General features: G+C 38.1%; 1 protein-coding gene across 6 annotated transcripts in view; it reads right to left on the minus strand.

Moving 5' to 3' along the window:
- The window catches only part of ZNF536 (zinc finger protein 536), a 228,724-nt gene that overhangs the window by 7,016 nt on the left and 202,890 nt on the right, over positions 1-18,818 (minus strand). For all 6 annotated transcript variants that reach the window (XM_054841049.1, XM_054841051.1, XM_054841050.1 and 3 more), the window contains one exon: positions 5,841-5,993. In XM_054841049.1, the coding sequence (XP_054697024.1) occupies positions 5,841-5,993 (153 nt within the window). The remainder of the gene's footprint in view (positions 1-5,840; positions 5,994-18,818) is intronic.

Below are 18,818 nucleotides of genomic sequence, written 5' to 3' on the forward strand. Positions count from 1 at the left end.
TAGCGCTCTGGAATTTGCTCCATGTTCCAAGACTTGGTTTTTTAAATGAACTTTAATGATTTGGAGGGCTCTTCAGCCAGGGTTTTAAATTCTTTATCTATAAGTTATCCAGTCTCATTCGTTCTAAAAAATACTAAAATGTAGTGGGCTACAGCATAACAGCCTCATTACTTAATGGCAGAACTGTATCATTGGAAAATGCTTATAAAAAACCATCATGCTTCTTTCTGAGAACAGAGCAGGAGAGTATTTAGTCTTCTATACCATAATTGATAATTTTTTATCCATTCTTGTCCAGTATTAGCAAGATACCAATTGTTAAACCTGTCAGATCTACAGAATTTTACCCTGTTCTCCATAACCCTACTAGCCACATACATATTTTTACTATTACTTTCAGTTTCCCTTATCAAATCTCTGTGCTTCTTAAATATCTATTTATATTTAGTGCTGTGGGCTTCTTTATTTTTCATACTTAACATGCAACTTCTTAAAAATCTGTACTGCGCCCTACTGAATGCCCCCCTCCTTTTTAAATAAGATTTCTGAAGGAGTTAGTTTGTGGAGGATGCCCCTCTGCTCCTCGGGGCAGTGAGGGCTGTGCATCGGTACGGAACCCCAGCACCTAACGCTATGGCAGCCAGCAGTGGGGTTTTGACAGTCACTCGGGGACGACGTGAGTTGCAATTTGATCCTATACGTCTCTAAACAAGCTAACAGTTTTCTTTCATGCGAAGCAAATGAAATCAAACATCTTCTAATTCCAGAGAATACTGCTTAATGAAAATATTGAAAACATTTTCCAGCGTTTTTTATTTTACCATTGAAACAGTTATTGATAACCTATTTTATCCATTGTGCAGTAGATATTTTAGAAATGAATTGCTGTATGGTTTAATTAGTTCATTATTATGCCTATTCTTACATGGTAATTTCTTTTATCATTCTAATCATTCACTTCACACTTTTTAAACCAAATGGAATATCAAAGGTTCTGTAGGATTATTTTTGGATCCTGCACATGTTTCACCACACAATTAATCTGTTTGTCAGAAATACTAGTTAACTTCTTCTCTTTACTACTTTCCTTTACTAGTGATTCTTTTCTATCATGCAAGATGAAACTACCCCTACCCTGCAACGGGACAGACTTTTGATGGGTTTGTCTCAGTTTATTAAAGATTTTTCAATTGTGCCCTAGGCATTACAATAAAATATTTTAATTTTTATAAAGTTTTATAATTGAATATTTTCCTTTATTTATATCTCATCCGCAATATTTATTTAGTCTTTTTACATGTCTTTACTTAGTTAAAATGCAGAGAGATAAATATGGTTGTTCCTTTGCAGGGAAGATTCAGTACATTAATATAAACTGTACACTAATTCCCCCAAAGCATATATATATGTTGTAAACCTGAAGACTTTTTACACAGCTGCTTATTGCTAAACAGTGCCTTGTCCAGAAGGGGACAATCTGTGTCTCTAATTGCTGTCACTGAAGCTGAGATTCATTATGTGACTTTCCCATTAAAATGTGAGCATTAATTTGTATAATGAAATATCACCCACTGCAGTGTTCATTAGCCATGCCCTACTGTATACTGCACATTGTTAGCTACCTAGAAACTGTAGTTAATTTCACTAATGGATATTTCCCTACTTAGTGTTTGGTAGGAAATTTATACTGTAACATTACCTCTTAAACTTTTAAGGAAATTTAAATTCAATCAATTATTTTCAACAAAAGTTTGGGATGTCATTAAGACAGGAGAAAAGGCATGCTGTACAATGTTAAGGATGGGAAATCTGGAGAAATCTAGAGAAATGAAAAGTCCTTTTAGTTCATCTTAGAAATGTAAGAATAAAGGATGTTCAATACCAAAATTGTCTCCTCTTGGAGCACACATACCCATTTTCCTTAATTATTCATATTGCTCATCCCACTACAAGCGCCTTCAGAGAATGGCAACAGGCAGTCTTTTTTTAGGAAGAAAATGTGAATTGAATTCATTTAAAACAGCACCATTTTTACTGTATTTCATCAGTTCATCTAAGCAAGTTTTAAAATTGGCTAGTCACATTTCCAAGGGAAAATGCAGCAACACTGTAAATGTATATAATATATCTACTACATGCAAGATGCGTGTCATACCTATCGTAACATACTCTCAGTCAACGGACACAGCCCTGCCAATTTTTTTCTTCCTACCCCTCTCTTCCTTAGGTTTCTTCTTTCTTTATTCATTTCTCAAGGGATTTAACTGTGCCAGTCATACTGGGAATACACCTGAGCACCTAATGACCGCAGAACCCACATTGGTCTACATCTGCAGTAGCTTCTGAATGCTAACACAAGGTGCAAAGAGGTGCTAGAGCTAATCTGAAACCGGCCCCTATGTAATGTGTCACTTGTCAAAGGTAGAACATAAGAAATTTTAATTTTTTACACTGAACTGTTTCTGTGCAGTCCAAAGGCATGTAAAGTAAACCCCACGCCCGTATATCTGACTTCAGTGGGAACTGAGAGTGCTCAAGAACATAAAGATGCTCAGCTCCCTGAATGAAGGAACCTTAAATTGCTGCCCCCAGAGGGGAAAAATGGAAACTCTGGAAGCATCTGCATATGGCACATTATGGGTCTGAGATACTGAGATGGTTTTCTTTTTCACAAAGTCGGAGCATCTCTAAACCTTCTGTGTTATAACCTTCTCAGCTGTATTATTTTATATCCAGGAAGCTGAATCACATGTCCACCCACATGTCTATGATGCTCTACTGGTGCACATACATGCTTCGCCCTATGAGTTTGTGTGAGCTGAAGTAGGTAGCTCTGAAGAAGCAGGACCATCCAGCCCATCTCTATTCACTGACAAACAAAAAGTCATCTAGGAGAGCTACAAGAGTTCTGTCCGTCCTCTCTACACCCTGAGGCTCTGAAGTGTTTGGCCCTGAGAGTCCTTCCTCTCTTCCTTCGGGGTCATACTAAGGAACTGTCTTGTCCTTTAACTCTTTTTAGAGCCAGAAAGAGGAGAAACTGATTTCACATAATTTGCCCTTTGCTTCTTATCATACGGGAACAATCAGAAATCGTATCTTACTATCTTCCCCTTAAAGCTTTTCCTGGCTGAATATCATTGAATTTGATAAGAAGAAAAATCCTCTACAATTGTGTGTTGGGACTCAACTGAGTGTGCTCAATAAAACCTTGCTTCGCGCCCCCCCCCCCGCCCCCCTCTTCAGAAGCTCATTATATGACACAAACTACACAGATACTGAGACTCAGCACGGAGAAGGTTGCAACCATGAAATATCAAACCGAAAAAAGAAGCAACCCAAGCCTATAGCTAATTCTTCTAAAACAGAGCACAGCTTCCTCCTCTTGAGGAGGATTAAACCGCTTCCCTAGCTTTTTTGGGCCAATTGCCACAGAAGCGCCTCCTGGCTGGATCAGACTTTGGGTCTGGTCTTGGCATGCACACCAAACCAACGTACTCGTGTGCCTCCAAACACACAGATGTTCGAAGGAACCTGACTTCTGCTGAACTGCTTGAGCTCATCTCTAACAAACAGGTGCTGTGAGAACAAGAACAGTAATTGAGTTAATGTAGTGGAGAAACACAGTAAAGTGTTTTTTATCAGTCAGTTATATGATCCAGGCATATAATAAAGACAGAGTGTGACATAAAAGGCAGGAAACTGTCCCTGATAAGTATGAGCTAACCAATATTTGTTTAATAACTGGTATCTATTACATCATTTCCATTTACTGCAAAGCAACTTAATTTTTATTTAATAACTCTAGTAATTTGCCAATTTACATTTTTATAATATTTATTAGGATTATTTCCAATATGTAAAACATTGCTCCATTTAAACATACTCTTGTCATTATTTACAAATACTTTGTTCTCAACCTAATGGAAATTGATCTTTATCTATGTTAAAATTATAATGATTTTAAATATATCGCAAATGTTTTTTCAACAGTCTGTATGATGGTTTGGGGGTTTTTTTGTTGTTGTTATTTTATACATGGTTTATTTTTTCTTGTTTTAATTTTGTTTAGTCAGTTTTATTATGCAAGTTTTATGGAATATTTCCATTACAATTAATTTATTTTCCATTAGTTCTAAGCCACAAATACCAAATGCGTAATCACTGCCATCTTTAAAACAAGAACAAAATGACCACTATATAATAAAGCAAAAGGGAGAGATGGGTATCCTCAGGTTATTTTAAAGAATTTTTCTTTCCATCTCCAATAGCAAAAATGTCAAACTGTTTAAACCTCATAGTTACAAGATTATTTTCCAATCAAATAACTACCATTTATTTACTTTTACTACATTAGAGAGCACACAAATAGGGTTTTCACTGTGTTTCTTCATTTTTATTTTCTTTTTACAAAGTCCAACACACGGAAAAGCATATTCCTGCCCTAAATGGTTTGCAATCCAATCAGACAAAATGACATTAGGCTGCCAAATTTTAAAATTCAGATCAAACCAGTGTGGTATACTCCTATTCCACAATCCAAAGAAAGAAGAAAAATGCAATGAACAAAGCTTCCCATCTCAATAATGAAAATTTTTTCCTTAAATAATTTTCAGCCTTCACTTTCCATTTTTCAAAATCAGGCCTCACATTTGCAAACCCAACATTAAGGATGCCAGCACATGGGAGAAACACGACTGCTGATTTTGGGAAGGGAGGAAAAGACCACTTATCTGGTACTTCAGGGAAATAAAAATTAACAGTGAAGTTTTTCAAGTAGGAGGTACAACTAGAAAGTATTTCTCCATGCAATTTATTTTACCTATCTATTAGAGAAGCAGCAGTAAAATTCTGAAATTCATTAAACTGGTTTAAAAAGAAAATGACTCCACAATTACAGTGCCCACTGCGTCTGTTTACAAAGAAAAGTATCCGAAATCTCCAGTTTTGCACATTCTCCCAAAGCCTACTATGATACCTAAGACTTGGAAGAAAACATTATCACACTGACCATATACAGAATTTCTAGTGATGTCAACTGGACCCAAGGATATCAGCATTGTATGTCAGATTTTAATTATGGATATAGTAAGCTTCTTAAACATATACTGTATCTCTACATGAACCTTACCATGCACATAGGTACTTTTAAGCAAACAAGGCATTATAATTTAAATGGAGTGGTTATAGTTTACTAGTATCGAGAACAGTCCACCCAGTGAATGACATACCAAAATAAAGTGAGAATCCAGACCAGCAGTAAGTCTCTGTAGGGTAGAAATGCTGTGATTGTTATTAAAACAAAACATGGTAAGTTTTACCGTGGTGCAAAAAATGGTAAGTTTTACTACCATTACAAGTACTAAGTTGGGGGAGTTCTATTTAAAAAAAAGCAGATCCATGAAGCTGATGCATTCGTATGAACAGTGAGAGGTTAAAAATGAGCATGCTAAATGGAACAAAAATAGTAACTCTGAGAAAAACACACAGAATCCCTAAGCAGATGCTAAGGAAGGCCTTTGAAGCAGTTAGTATAACTAAGTCTGAAACCAATAGGCTTATGCCTATTGAAGGACAAGGGTAATTGAAGGAAACAGTGATGAAGCAGGGAAGGAGACAGAAATAACCTCAACTGGGAAAAGATGATTCTATTAAAGTGGTCTTTATCCAACAACACATTCCTTGTGCTTTTATTTAAGACTGTCATATATCTTTCTCAAAAGACTTTCTCCAACTAATGAGTCCAAATCTACGCTGGGAATTAAGGCTCCTAGCCACATATTATAGTAACCCCCCCCTCCATGGCATGTGTCAACAGTGCTCTGCTCACTCGTTCCTCTCACCTGTATGTATTCTCAAGTGGACCTTTAAGTGATGTGATGTTCTGAAAGTTTTTCCACAATATGGGCAGTCTTTCATGGCAGAACCAAGGCTCCTGTCTCTCAGTAAAGCTGGCTGCTGGACTCCTACAGATCTCCCAGCTTCTTCTCCAATGTCTGCAACACAGAAATGTTCTCACATCACTTCAGCACGTCAGAAGTTGTTCTCACTAAAACTGCTAACACAACACAAAGTTAAACATGTCAATACTACACCTGTCTATTTCATTCTTTAAATCTGACAGAATGCTGACAATTCATGTATTTTCTTGTTATTGTCTTAAATTATTTCATCTTTCCTACCATCATTTTAAGCAGCATATGGTACCTTTATATTGAACTGAATTATACAAGAAAAGAAACAGCTGTGTCAGCAGCTGGTTTGATTTCTTCTTTTGCTTAGTTCCTATTAATTTTTCCCCCAAAAGTTTTAGATTGTTGTTTGGTTGAATCTATTTAATTTATAAGTATTGTGAAAATCTGTATGCTTTTAGAGGGAAAAAGTTTGCATCAGTATATTCAAACCTCCAATAACAACAGAATTCCAGTGATGGGGAGTCCAACAGAAGTGGGAATGTCTACACACAAAGCTAATTAACTTCCTTCTGCGACATTTCAGCGTTGGAGTTATGACACAGGACCCAGTGAGTGACCTAATATCGTGGGAAAGGCAATGAAAAGATTGGTCAGATGAGGGGGAATTCCTTCTCACTCACAGCTCCGGGGTTTTCTCCTTCAGTGTTCACAGCTACACTTACTCTTTGCATCGTCCCACAATGAGTGAGACTCCAGGACATCTTTTCTCTCTCCTGATATAGAGAAACAGTCATTCCCAGCCATCTTGAATAAGCTGCTATTATGCAGGCAGGCTATGAGCAAAACAACTTACAAAAGACTGACATAAAAATTGCAAAAATGTAGGGCGTTTTTAAAAAGTCATTATTCAAACCACACAAGACTCATCTATCATCTTGTACTTACAGGGTCATGTAATATCACATACATGTATCGATTTACGATTTCACCAGAAAATACCGTGGCAAATGTTGAAATTCTGAACCGGATTTCCGCTGCTGGCGCGCAGGCCCCAGAGGTGCCATACACGCAGACGCACCATCACAGCCCTGTGCAGAGCTATCGGGGTTATATGGAGCTGGGGAGCACATAGTTAAAATCTGCATGCAGAGTCTTGATTATTTCAACCATAAAGTACTGACTAAAAATGTTCTGTCTTTACCCATTTGATATGTAACTAAAGCTGTCAGGAAACATAGTGCAGTTTACACAGCATTGCCTTTTAAATGGAAGTGATGGGACATAAGAAAGACTTAAACATTGGGCTCTAATAAAAACTATTCACACAGTAGCAGAGACCCAAATACCACATTTCTGGAAAAGGTATTTCATTATTTATTGTAAAATGGTCCCTCTAAACTACTTCGCTTGAAGCTGAAAGAAGGGGATGATAGAGTGATTAAAAAAAATAAAATACATAAATGCATATTGTAGTCATGTATGTAATCAAGCTATTGCTAGCCTTCAAAAGGCAAAATCTGATACTTTTCACATCATGTTCTTGTTTAACGTTTTCTGATTGTTCTTAGACTGCAGAGTTAAAGCACAATATTTAAGTTAGAAAGCTAGTAACTGTCATTTTGAATTATTCACAAGTATGTAAAATAATATACTACAGGAATTTATTTTGTCTTCAGGAGTCCAGGCAAATATAAATAGGTGCTAGTCTATAATTCCAATCTCCCTAAATAGTTTAGCTTTTCCCCTTTTTTCCTCCTCAAAAGTTGTACATAATCATGTCTTAAGCTGCTTCGGGAAAAAATGAATTCCTGAGTGCAAAAAGATTTTTCTGAAGTGCAAAATACAGAATGCATGATGATAAACTGCAGGATTTTATTTTGGTTTTCAATAAATACTATATGAGCATTATAGATAAATATATAGATAAAGCTAACAAGCCACTCAGGAGGAATTTACTGAATAAGTCTACTAGTTATGTTTTGCTGTATGTCACTCTAAATGATGGCCTGTTATCCATTTGCCTTTTATCTTTCTATCTAGAATATGTGTGGCCCAATAAAAAAGAATAAATTTGTAAGATAAACAGCTCGCTTTGCAGATTTAAGAGTCTAATTTTCACTTTACACAAAATTGAATTTTTTCAAGGCAGCGAGACGATGGAGTTTACTCTAGCACTAATCCCTCTGAAAAAGCAAACTGAAAACAACAATGAAGCAAAGAAAGATGTGGGTGGTCTGAAAAGTTTTCTTTTAGATTTAAGTAGACATACAGTAGATAGCTCCAAAGGCTTTACTCCACCAGGGGCCTTACCTTGAAGAATTTTTCTTCCCACAGTGAAAGCATTCCTAAGACTTTAAAGCTGGGCTGAGGGGTTTTCTTTTGAATTCCTCTGCCTACAAAGCCCACCGAAGCACTGGAGGCCATCGCTACCTGAATGAGCCGCTTTACATCCAAGTTCTTTTATTTCAAACAATGAAAAGATATGTTCAAGGCTGCCGACTGTCCCCATCGAATGCAACCCCAACTTCTTACTAGGGCCCCATTTTGGCAAATCGTACCTATCTGTCAAGGCACTTAAATTTAAAATGTGCTTAACTTTAAAATGCATTTAAGTCTCACTGACTCTGGTACCAAGGTTTCCTATACTGAGTCTCTTAAAGCAATTTATGGAAAGTGAAGAGGGAAAAAACGTGATACAGAAAACGGAGAAGAGGTCATCAGTGAAGAAGAAGTTAAGCAGCAAACTGGTGAATACAGACTGTGCCAACAACAGTGTATGTGGGAATGAAAAATCTTTGGCTCCACCAGTAATCATGTATTCTAGAACTCTGATAACCGCTTTCTCCTGCTATTGAGACCCCCTTCCTAAGTAGAAACTCTCAGTTCTGTGCGAAACTGGATGTTTTACAAATCTGCAGAACTAGGTTTAGCCCTACCAAATTAATTTAATTTATGATTTACTCAAGATTTGAGCAATTGGTTTTCAGGCTGCTCAATTCCGAGGGTAAAAGAACAGGAAGGAAAGAAAACAGTTACTTATCTTACAGCCATTGTGGTTCACTGAGTTATGTGGTCTACATGCTGTGCACTTGATGCACGTGAGATTAGACTGGTTTTTTACTATCTACTTCCATTATAGGTAGGTCTACGTCCTGAATGTCTTCCTGCCCATCCCTACCTTTCCTGATTCGAGTGCAGGAAATAACCGAACAGAGCATAAAATATTGTAGATGTGCATGCTAGATTTAAGGCTTCCGAGCCTTGTCTCTGAACTTACTTTTGGTGAGCTTTCCTTTCACTTTGAAAGCATCTGTTCATAGCAGAAGTCATGGGCAGAAGTGCAAAAAGCAACATTCAGTTCTGTGTATGACACCGATCTTTGTGTCAGTATAAGGAGAAGGCAACAGCTGTGAGACCTGCAGCTGCTACGTACGCTGTACCTGTGGTTGAACTTGGCAGTGCTAGGTTAACGGCTGGACTTGATGATCTTAAAGGTCTTTTCCAACCAAAACTATTCCATGATTCTATGATTCTGTATTGCTCCGTGGCACAGGACGCAGAGGAATTCAGTCATGGAGCAGCTCCTCGGGTGCTATGACAGGGACATCTCTTGCGTACCATGCCTCAGCTACATTTAATAACTGACCGTGCGCATGTTCTCATGGGACAAATCCAAGGAAAGAAAGTTCACTTTAACATCCATATCAGAAGGTGGCAATTAGCTGCATACCCAAAGAGACAATTTGGCCAAAACGTGAGCAAATCTATTTGCCACACAGGCTGAAACAAAAATGAAGCAATCCATAAAAACACTATTTGAAGGACTAGCCCTTCTTCAGGCAGACGCTCACTTCTCAGGAGAGGAGGGACAAAAAGCCTGCACTCCTCGCCTAGCATGGAGATGACCCGTGTCATCTGGCTGCTTTCACATCCCCACGGTCCCTGGAAAAGAAATTTCCACAGAGCCAGATAATCCCAATAAACAGTTCTGAGCCAGGAGCACTTTTACGGTAGCAGGTTAAAAGAAAGTGAGACACACACCAGTGAATCCATTTTTATAGCAGGTATCTTACTAGGTCTCAGAAATGATCTACCCAGAAATGAGTCACTGCCACAGCTGGCAGTGTCCTCAGCACACGGATAGGGAGCCTACAGAGGCACCATGCCAACTTCCGTGGGTACTTCTAGAAAAGAGAAGACAAGCTTAGATGGACAGTGAATCTGTGTACTCAAAGCAGAAGCTATCTAGCCAGTCGTATGAAGAACAAAAGAAAAATAATTACCTGAAATTTCCATATATGTTCTCTACAAATGGTCTACCTGTCTAGGATGACTCTGTAAAGATGATTAGAAAAGGATTGATTGCTTTTGCAAAAAGAAACACGTTTTCAGCTGGTTAGGTAGCAGCACTGACTTCGGTCACGCTAGCAGCCACGCTTTCAAAGGAGCCATCTACATACATGTCCCGTAAATTTTACAGGAGTATTTATCTGCTGTGTGTACATGAAAGTGCAGGGAATCACAGAGGTACTTGCATGTTCAAAGGAGCTAAACTGCAGTCCTCATGCAGACTGAATTATCAGTGAAGTCAGTTGGAATTTGTCGACACAAGGATTGCCAAATTAGCCAAAACCGGGCAATCACATGGAAAAGGTAATCAACACACAAAATAGGTAATCATCACACTTACAAGTATGTGTTTGCTCTTGCACATTTTTCAGACATTATTAAAGAACCCTTTAAAATGTGGCCAGAAGCCTTTCAAGCTGCATGTAATCCTGCATTTTCATGTATTTCTGAAATTCAAAATATTTGTAGTTCCTTAGAACTGCCTGTAAAAGTTAACAAAACATGGTGCAACGAGAAGTGGTAGTGACCATGGTTATTTTTTGATGCTCTATAAACCACCCAGATTAGTCCATATTGTGGCAGCAAAAATTGTATCCTGAATCTACCGTCAAGAAGGGAGTTAGAAGATATTCGGTGTGTTAATCCTGTCACTGCTGCTACTTTTATGCAAGTACACCTGGACTCAACCACCTCATTCCCTGCAAAGCAGTACAGGGTATGCAATAAGTTTCTAGGAAAACATGCTTTACCTTCCTTGCCTATTCCTCACAGAAAGCTTTAATAATACTCAAAATAGTGGAAAATAGCAATATAATTAGGGATATAATTAACCATATTTTTCTAGCTACCTGAAGTTGCTTCAATTAGTATGCTTTGATGTAAAAGAGAACAGAATCTGGCCCAGTGCTCATAATTTGAAATTAGAATCCTATTAGCAGATGTCACTACACTTTTTTGCTAGAGAAGTTCATGGCTTAAAATGAGAGAGTCTAATATTACTAAATATTACAGTTATATTTTAGGCCTCCGGAAAGAGTTACTAATGTCTTAGGTCAGGAACAACTTGCTGTCTCTATTGTTTCATCAAGGATTTAGGTTTTATAATGACCATATATGGGAATCTTAAACTGTTAGGCATTAATATGGATTGGCAGAGAATTTGTTTAAACAGAGAGCTATTTTAGAAGAGAATTGGAAAGGAGGCCTACTAGTGAGAAAGCAGCATTCACATTGTTTGTATTATTAGAAATAAAGATTATACCAAAGGTTCCACTGGTAAATAAAAAGATACCACTTCTGACATCAGACTTCCCACTTAGCCCTCCGAACCACACAGGCAACCACCAGGCACAAACTGCCCTGCCTCTGCTGCTGCTTAGTGCATTAGCAGATTTAAATTTAAAATACAATCTAAATTAAACTGAAGTAAAATGCCCATAACCGTCTATATGAGGCAAGACTTGCAACATTTGGAAGCGGGCAAATGGCAGTCATAGTCAATACCTCGGGCTATCTAGGGGAGCTATCTAGGCGTTATTTCAAGCACAAGACAAAGGGTGTCAAAATATTCTAAGCAATTTCTTAGTAACTGGAAGGCTGGTGACTTGAGGGCAGCACACACACACCTTAAGCCCATACCTGGAGCACATGACAGACGTGAAGATGGGTGGTTTTCACACCCCATGGGTGCAAAACACTTTGCACGACAATACTGCCTGTATGCAAATGTTGGTTATATCTCAGTGCTTTTCACTGCAGTATGTATTCTGAGAAAGACGCAAGAGGCTGTATATACAGCACAAAGAAACATCAATAGACAACCAAAATTAAGCTTTTGTTTATCACAAAATATTTCTTACCCTCTTTTTTCATTTTAATCAAATTACCTACAGAGTTTTTGTTTTAGAGTTCTTAGCAGTCTTACTTTTCAAATTGTTCTAAATCTTTAAAACCTTTTAAGATAATCAAAGTTCAAACACAGTTTCTGAGTACATCATTTTAGCTGCCTGATTTGTTTGAAGAATCGTGTGACCAAAAGACAGAAAATCAGATCAGTTAAAAAACAGAGTTGGTTACTTGCCATTAACTTACAGAGCTCAGTTTTGACTGAAAATGAAGCATACTGAAAAGAATTCTTTTTTGGAGAGAACATTTTTTGCATGAGACCTTTTAACTGTATTTTTTTTTCTTTTTTTTTTTTAAAGAAGACATCTTAAGCACCTTACAATATCTTTCATTTAACAGTTGGCAGAAGGAAACTCCCAGATGAACATTGGCCTGTGTCTTTCTCTTTAACCAGCTGAGTGATCCAAGCTTCTAATAAAGCTGTTCCAATTATTGTAAAAGTCATCTAGTACCTTATAGCCACAAATATTGACAGTTTATTGCACAACGCATTCATGACATTTGAAGGTCACATCATACATAATACATACAGTTTTATAAAAGTGTCTGGAACAAAGAGATACATGATCAGCAATTACATCTTACCATTTGAAGGTACGATTTTTTACTTATTTAAAATGAAATACTATATGAAATGCAAATTCTTAATAAAACACAAAATAGTTATTTTCCTGTATTTATTGTTTTATTAATTAGTGATATTGAGTCCAGTTGTACAAAATCAACGGAATGTGGTCCATGCCCCATGCAGATTACAGTTAAATATCATTATCCTGGAAACCATCACACATGTTCTTAGTTCAGCATGAGAAGAAAGCAAGCTTAGAACTTTAATCTCACTGCTGTATACTTCTCCAACCCTACTGAATTCAATGAAACTTCAACACTTAGATTTGAATCAGGACCTTAGCATATTATTGAAATATTAGTTTTGATAAAGTTGAATCAAAATGAAACTGAAAAGAGTGCTGAAGGCATATCAAACTTATTCATCCTCTTCCGATGCTCATGACTTCTAAGGCCATTCTAAAATACAACACACAGTGGTATAATTAAAAGGTATAAGTTGCAATTTATGCAGTCAGACCTGTGCACAGTCCTTCAATGAAGTCAACAAACATCAGGGATACACAGAGCATGGCCGTGAAAGTGCTCGTCTTTGGCTAGTCTTCACTTTTATGACATCACCACTGGGTCCTGGAACCTCCAGCCACCTAAGCAGAGCTGAGCTTGCAGCAAATGACCACAGATCACTACATTGTTCCCTCCAACACAATTTTTGATGGTTTGTTTCAAAATCCTGCTATCTTCTTTTCTAAGCCTTTCACATGCAAGACACTTCTACCAAGCAACTCCTTCACCGGCTTTTCAGCTCTGCTACTCCAAAATCATGGCTTTGAAAGCCCTGGTTCAGGTACCAGATGGCCTTAAAGCCCATACTACTCAGGTTATAGCAGCTTCTCCAGGCTGTCTGCATCATATTCCCATCTCTGAGATTTGCAGAGTGGCTACATGGAGCTTGATAAACACTTTTACCTAGCATTGCTCTCCTGATGCCAAGGCTAGATCAGATATCCAATTTGGGAGAGTTGCCTTACAGTCCCTCTTTAATTAAGTACTCCTGATCTCCCACTCCTGGGATGGATTGCTACTGCTGATTAAGCTCCAGAAGTAAGGATCTGTGGAGGCAATTTCATGAGGGAGAAAATGAAGTTGCTAGCTAATCAACTAAAATAACCATTAACTAGACTTCTGTGAATGAATATATTGCCTTCTTCCTGCTTCCATACTTACCCTTCCACTTGTTAGCATCTCTACATACCTATAAACCAAACAGGTAAGGTGTACTTCATTATGATCTCTATCTTGTTCCTAAACTACACGTGGGACAAACGGAACCATTTGGTACAGTGTACATGCTACACTATGAACTAAATCCAAGACGGTGTCAGTAAACTGTAGGAAAGATGGTGAATCTGGGTAGAAGAGAGTGGCAGTGAACCTATTTTCTCAGGGTTCTTCCCATGTGCCCAACAATGCAGAGTCTGTGAGATTTTATAAGGCACAAATTAACACCCAACTCCACATAGTTTTCAAAATCCATTAATATCTTTTAAAATCTTTTGAGCAGTATGGAAATATTTAATAACTACACTGGCCAAGTTTCACCCTGAGTTCCTGGGCTTTAGCAAATCCAAAAACCAAACAAATAATTTTTTCAAGTTAGAACCACAGACTTGCCCACATTATAAGTAGCTCTCAGGGCATCAGGTATTATTGGAGAAGTTTTTGCATACTATTGACTAAGAAAACCCCTTTTCATTTTTATTATCTTATCATAGGGCAGCAAAATCAGCATAGACGTGCCGGTAGCAGGTCATTAGATTTTATAAAAATTCCTTCTAATAAAGAAAAATGTAAATTATTTAAAATGTCACGGGAACATCTTTCTGTAGACACCAGTAAGAAAGAAACCAACAATAGAAGCAGTCACAAACACAACTGTGCAGGTAGCTAAATTACTAATTTCCCCCTCAACAAAATGAGAAAGAATAAAGACTGTCATTCCATTTACAGATTACTGATTACAGAGGTGCTGACAGAGTCTCCAAAATGTGAATAATGTCACGGTGTGTGTTACAACATTTGGACAGACTATGATAGTATAGACTTTTCCAGTATCCGTATTTTCTTACTTTTTACTTTCCAGTGCTGCCTTCAAACTAAATGACTGCTTTGAGCTAATACAAATACCTCTGTAAATAATTTTTCTCCCATTTAACTTCTTTGGTACATGCCACTTAAGTATAATTTCCAACTTCTTTCCCCATTTCATAAAAAATGAGCTGTACTTGAAGAAATGAGCAACTCTGAACTGCTGAATCTATTTTACTACCACCCTTTTTCTATAAATAAGATATGTTAATTACATGAGTTTTGCTATAACGGAAAAATATTGTTTAAATTCATTACTTCTAATCTTAAGAAGGATCCTTTAACTGTTCGGTAGGTTTTTTTCCTCAGTTTAACAGTGTATTGTGGGCATACTGAGACCATGATGTCTTTAAACATGATATTATATGAATGAGCTCATTAATTTTTTTTACACTAATGATGTACCTCGAAAAGTACATTACTAGGTCAACCTGTATCCATGTTTTGTAAAATAGCCTTAAAGTACACTGATAACATGCCATTTGTGGGCTATAAAAAATTGAAATGCTGCCTATGGAGCTGATATATCAATAATCCATTTTCCCTTTTCTACTACGAAAATATAATTTTTTTCATCTGAACTATCCTGGTAAAAAAAGAGAAAAAATACTATTTTGAACACTCTCCTCTGATTTAGCTGAGCTTGTGGCAATAACTGGTTTAGGCATAGGCTTCAGTATGCTGGAATGATCCTGAAACTAATTTTGCATGTGTTGGAGTTGGACTGTGGCCATGCACGTCAGTATGCTGGAACAGAGTTATCTAAATCCTGAGCCTTATTTTACATGTGCTGGTGTTGGACTGTGGCCCTGCAATCTTTTAGGTCTCCATCTGTAGCTATCAAAGCCAGGGTGTGCCCAGCCACTCGCTACTGCTCACTGCTTTCCTTCCACAGGAAAGCTACAGGCTCGCAACCACCCTCCCACACATCGGTGTGACCGCGAGCTCTTCGGAGCCCTGGCAGGTCTCACCAACCTTCCTCTAAAGCCTCTTTGCTGCCATGCTGGCCTTATGCAGCCCATCACACTTCTTGTATGCCTATAATCCTAGATAGTTATCAAGTCCCACATCAGTGATGAGAAATATCAACCTCTCAGACAGATGTTCCCTCAGATTGAGTTAATTCCTTTTTCAATACCAGGTAAAGCCACCCACTAATTTTTAAGCAAGCTGTGGAGATCACAGCTCCCAGACTGATGGAAGGCCTCTCCGAGTTTCCCAGCCTGACAGTGCTTTCCCTGTGACCACTGGTCAAAGTGATTTGAAGTTCAGATGGTCTAGTCAGATGCTAGCAGTTGTTTTCGTCTGGGGAAAGGGACAAGAAAAGATCAGGCACTCGGAAGCCACATTCCTCCAAAAATGCAACAAACACTGGCTGTGCACAAATCTGGAACACCAACACAGAGGGAGCAATGGGGGCTGAGCAAAGGTACAGAGTACTTATCATCACCCTAAGGAGAATGGGTAACCTGGCGGGACATACGGACTGATGGTCACACAGAACAAAGTTTTTGCAAGCCTCTCTCCACTTGTTCACAGTTCCTCCACATTAATGCACTAGTAAATACACATTTTAACCCATCAGGAGCATCTATAAAATTAGGAGACAATCCAGACTAAATCATTTGCTCACACATTTCTCTATCTGAAATTAATAACATTTTGTCTCTACGGAGCCTACCAAGCTGAGGAAACAACTTCTCGCTAAGGTCAAACTTAGACATTTGAATGAAGATCAGGCATTCTTCTGTGAGTGGACAGACCCGAGTTAGCTTACTGCCTGCCTTACAGACAGAGGAAGACTTATGCTAGGAGACAGAAGGTTGTTCCATACCTTAGCTTATTAGCAATGCACTTTCTTCCAAATCCAACAGTAAAAGAAATTCAAAACCCAGGTAGTCTGCATGCACAGGAGCACCTTTTGTTTAATAAATAATTCAACCATGTGTTCCTTTTTAATTTAAAAACGGTCTGACTGAACAGTCAACAGAGTGAACTAAAGTTGGCAAAATACAGTGTTGAAAAATTAAAAAATGTATTCAAGGCTGTATTCATTTGCTTCACTTCTCATATACTGGAGAGACAGGCTGTGCTGAAGTTCTAGCTTCCTTCTTTTTCTTTTAAGTTATACAAATACAGTCACGTGATGCTCACTTGATTTTGAAAGCTGCCCTGCCCTGAAATTAGTCTGTCTCTCTTGCTGTAACCAGCACAGCAGCCACTGCTCCTCTGTCTCATCAATGTCATCAGAAATTCAGCCAAAATGTTCTCATAAGCTCCTCTGCCATGCCTGTGAGAGCTAGACTTAACTATCGAACATCTTGGAAAACAGAAATACTGTAAAACATTCTGGAAATATTCAGACCATCATCTGAATGACGGTTTCATATAGTAATAAGTGTATGGTAAGGTACAGCAAACACATCTGTCTGGCTGCAAAAATCTGCAGATAATGTTGCAATGAAATCCATCCCAGGTCCGAAATTGTAACACACTATTGCAAATGCATACAAATACTTTGAATCAGTTGAGTGCATTGAAAACAGTCAAAAGCATAGAGCACTATCTTAAGTATGAATTCACAGGCTCAGTTTCTGTAAAACAAAATTCTTAGCAGTAAGCAGCTGAGGATAAGAAGGAAAAGAGCAAATAGAGTCAATTCTTACACTTAACCTTCTGCACCACGAGAATTTTAATTTAAAATTTAAAAGAATTTCTTGAATCTTAGCGCAGACAGCAAGGAAAAAGTAACGCTGTGGCAAAACCTCCTTATTTCAGATTCCCAGAGATCTACCTGTCTCCCCACACATCGCAAAGCAGCAGCAGATACTTAATGCCTTCCTAACAAAGCACGACCTTTTAGACTCCACTGTGCTGGGTGTTTGTCTCCCACCACTGTGACTGGCTTTGCAATGTTTTGCACCCTTTCTGATCTGTGTCTTCTGAACCAATGACCACTCTGTAACCACCATGCAACCACGCACCAACACGAAATTACCAGCTCGATGATGTTCACGTGACGTTAAATGCTGACAGAAGGAAATCTTATCGCAGAAAGGTAAGATATGCAGGAAAGAAGATCTTTACAGGGAAGGAGAATAGGGGAAACCTGACCCTTACAAAGTAACACTGAATTTAAAGAAAATGACTTGGCAATAACACACCTTTCAAAGTGGACATACTTATTTAAAATGCATCTTCTCAGAACTACAGGATGACAGACATGAGTCACATTTGGAAGAGACAGAAGTTTCACAAGTACATCTTGAATAATTCCACAGCATATGGAGGAAGACCAGCTTTTCACAAAATTTTCACTATTCTGAACAGTAGTAAAATTACCTGCAGTATACAGGATGAAAACACTATGCGGACCAGATGAGCACTTTGTACAGATAGGAAACTTTCAACACCGTGCTCTGTTGTGACAAAACAGCCTGTGAATTATATGTACAAAATATACCTCTGAATTTGACAAAATCTGTAACAAACACATCAAGATAACTATAGAGATTATTTAGACCCAAACTCCTACCCTGCAAGTCAGAGAGTCTTAAGATTCTCATTTTGGCCAATTACTAGCTTACATTGAGACACTATGCCACAAGTACCATCTCAGTGAACAGACTAATTTAAACCCTGAGAATGCAGGCTACTGCATTTGTGGAGACACATGTTTCCATGCCTTTTCAGGATGGTACTAGTGGGAGCCACTCCAATAGCCTGGCAAGCCCATGCAGAATTTGGTACATAACAAACTGGCTCGCAACCGATTACATTTGAAAGCTGTCTACAGTGGGACTGGCCAACCTAACAAAGTAATGTATGGGGTTGAGAAAAGGTGAACGGCAGAATAAACTGGTCACATGAAACTGAAATAATTTCAACAATTTTACTAGTACTGGTTCTTTTCTGGCTAAAGATTCTGTGATATCT

The sequence above is a fragment of the Grus americana genome, chromosome 13 (assembly GCF_028858705.1).
Source record: "Grus americana isolate bGruAme1 chromosome 13, bGruAme1.mat, whole genome shotgun sequence".
NCBI lineage: Eukaryota > Metazoa > Chordata > Aves > Gruiformes > Gruidae > Grus > Grus americana.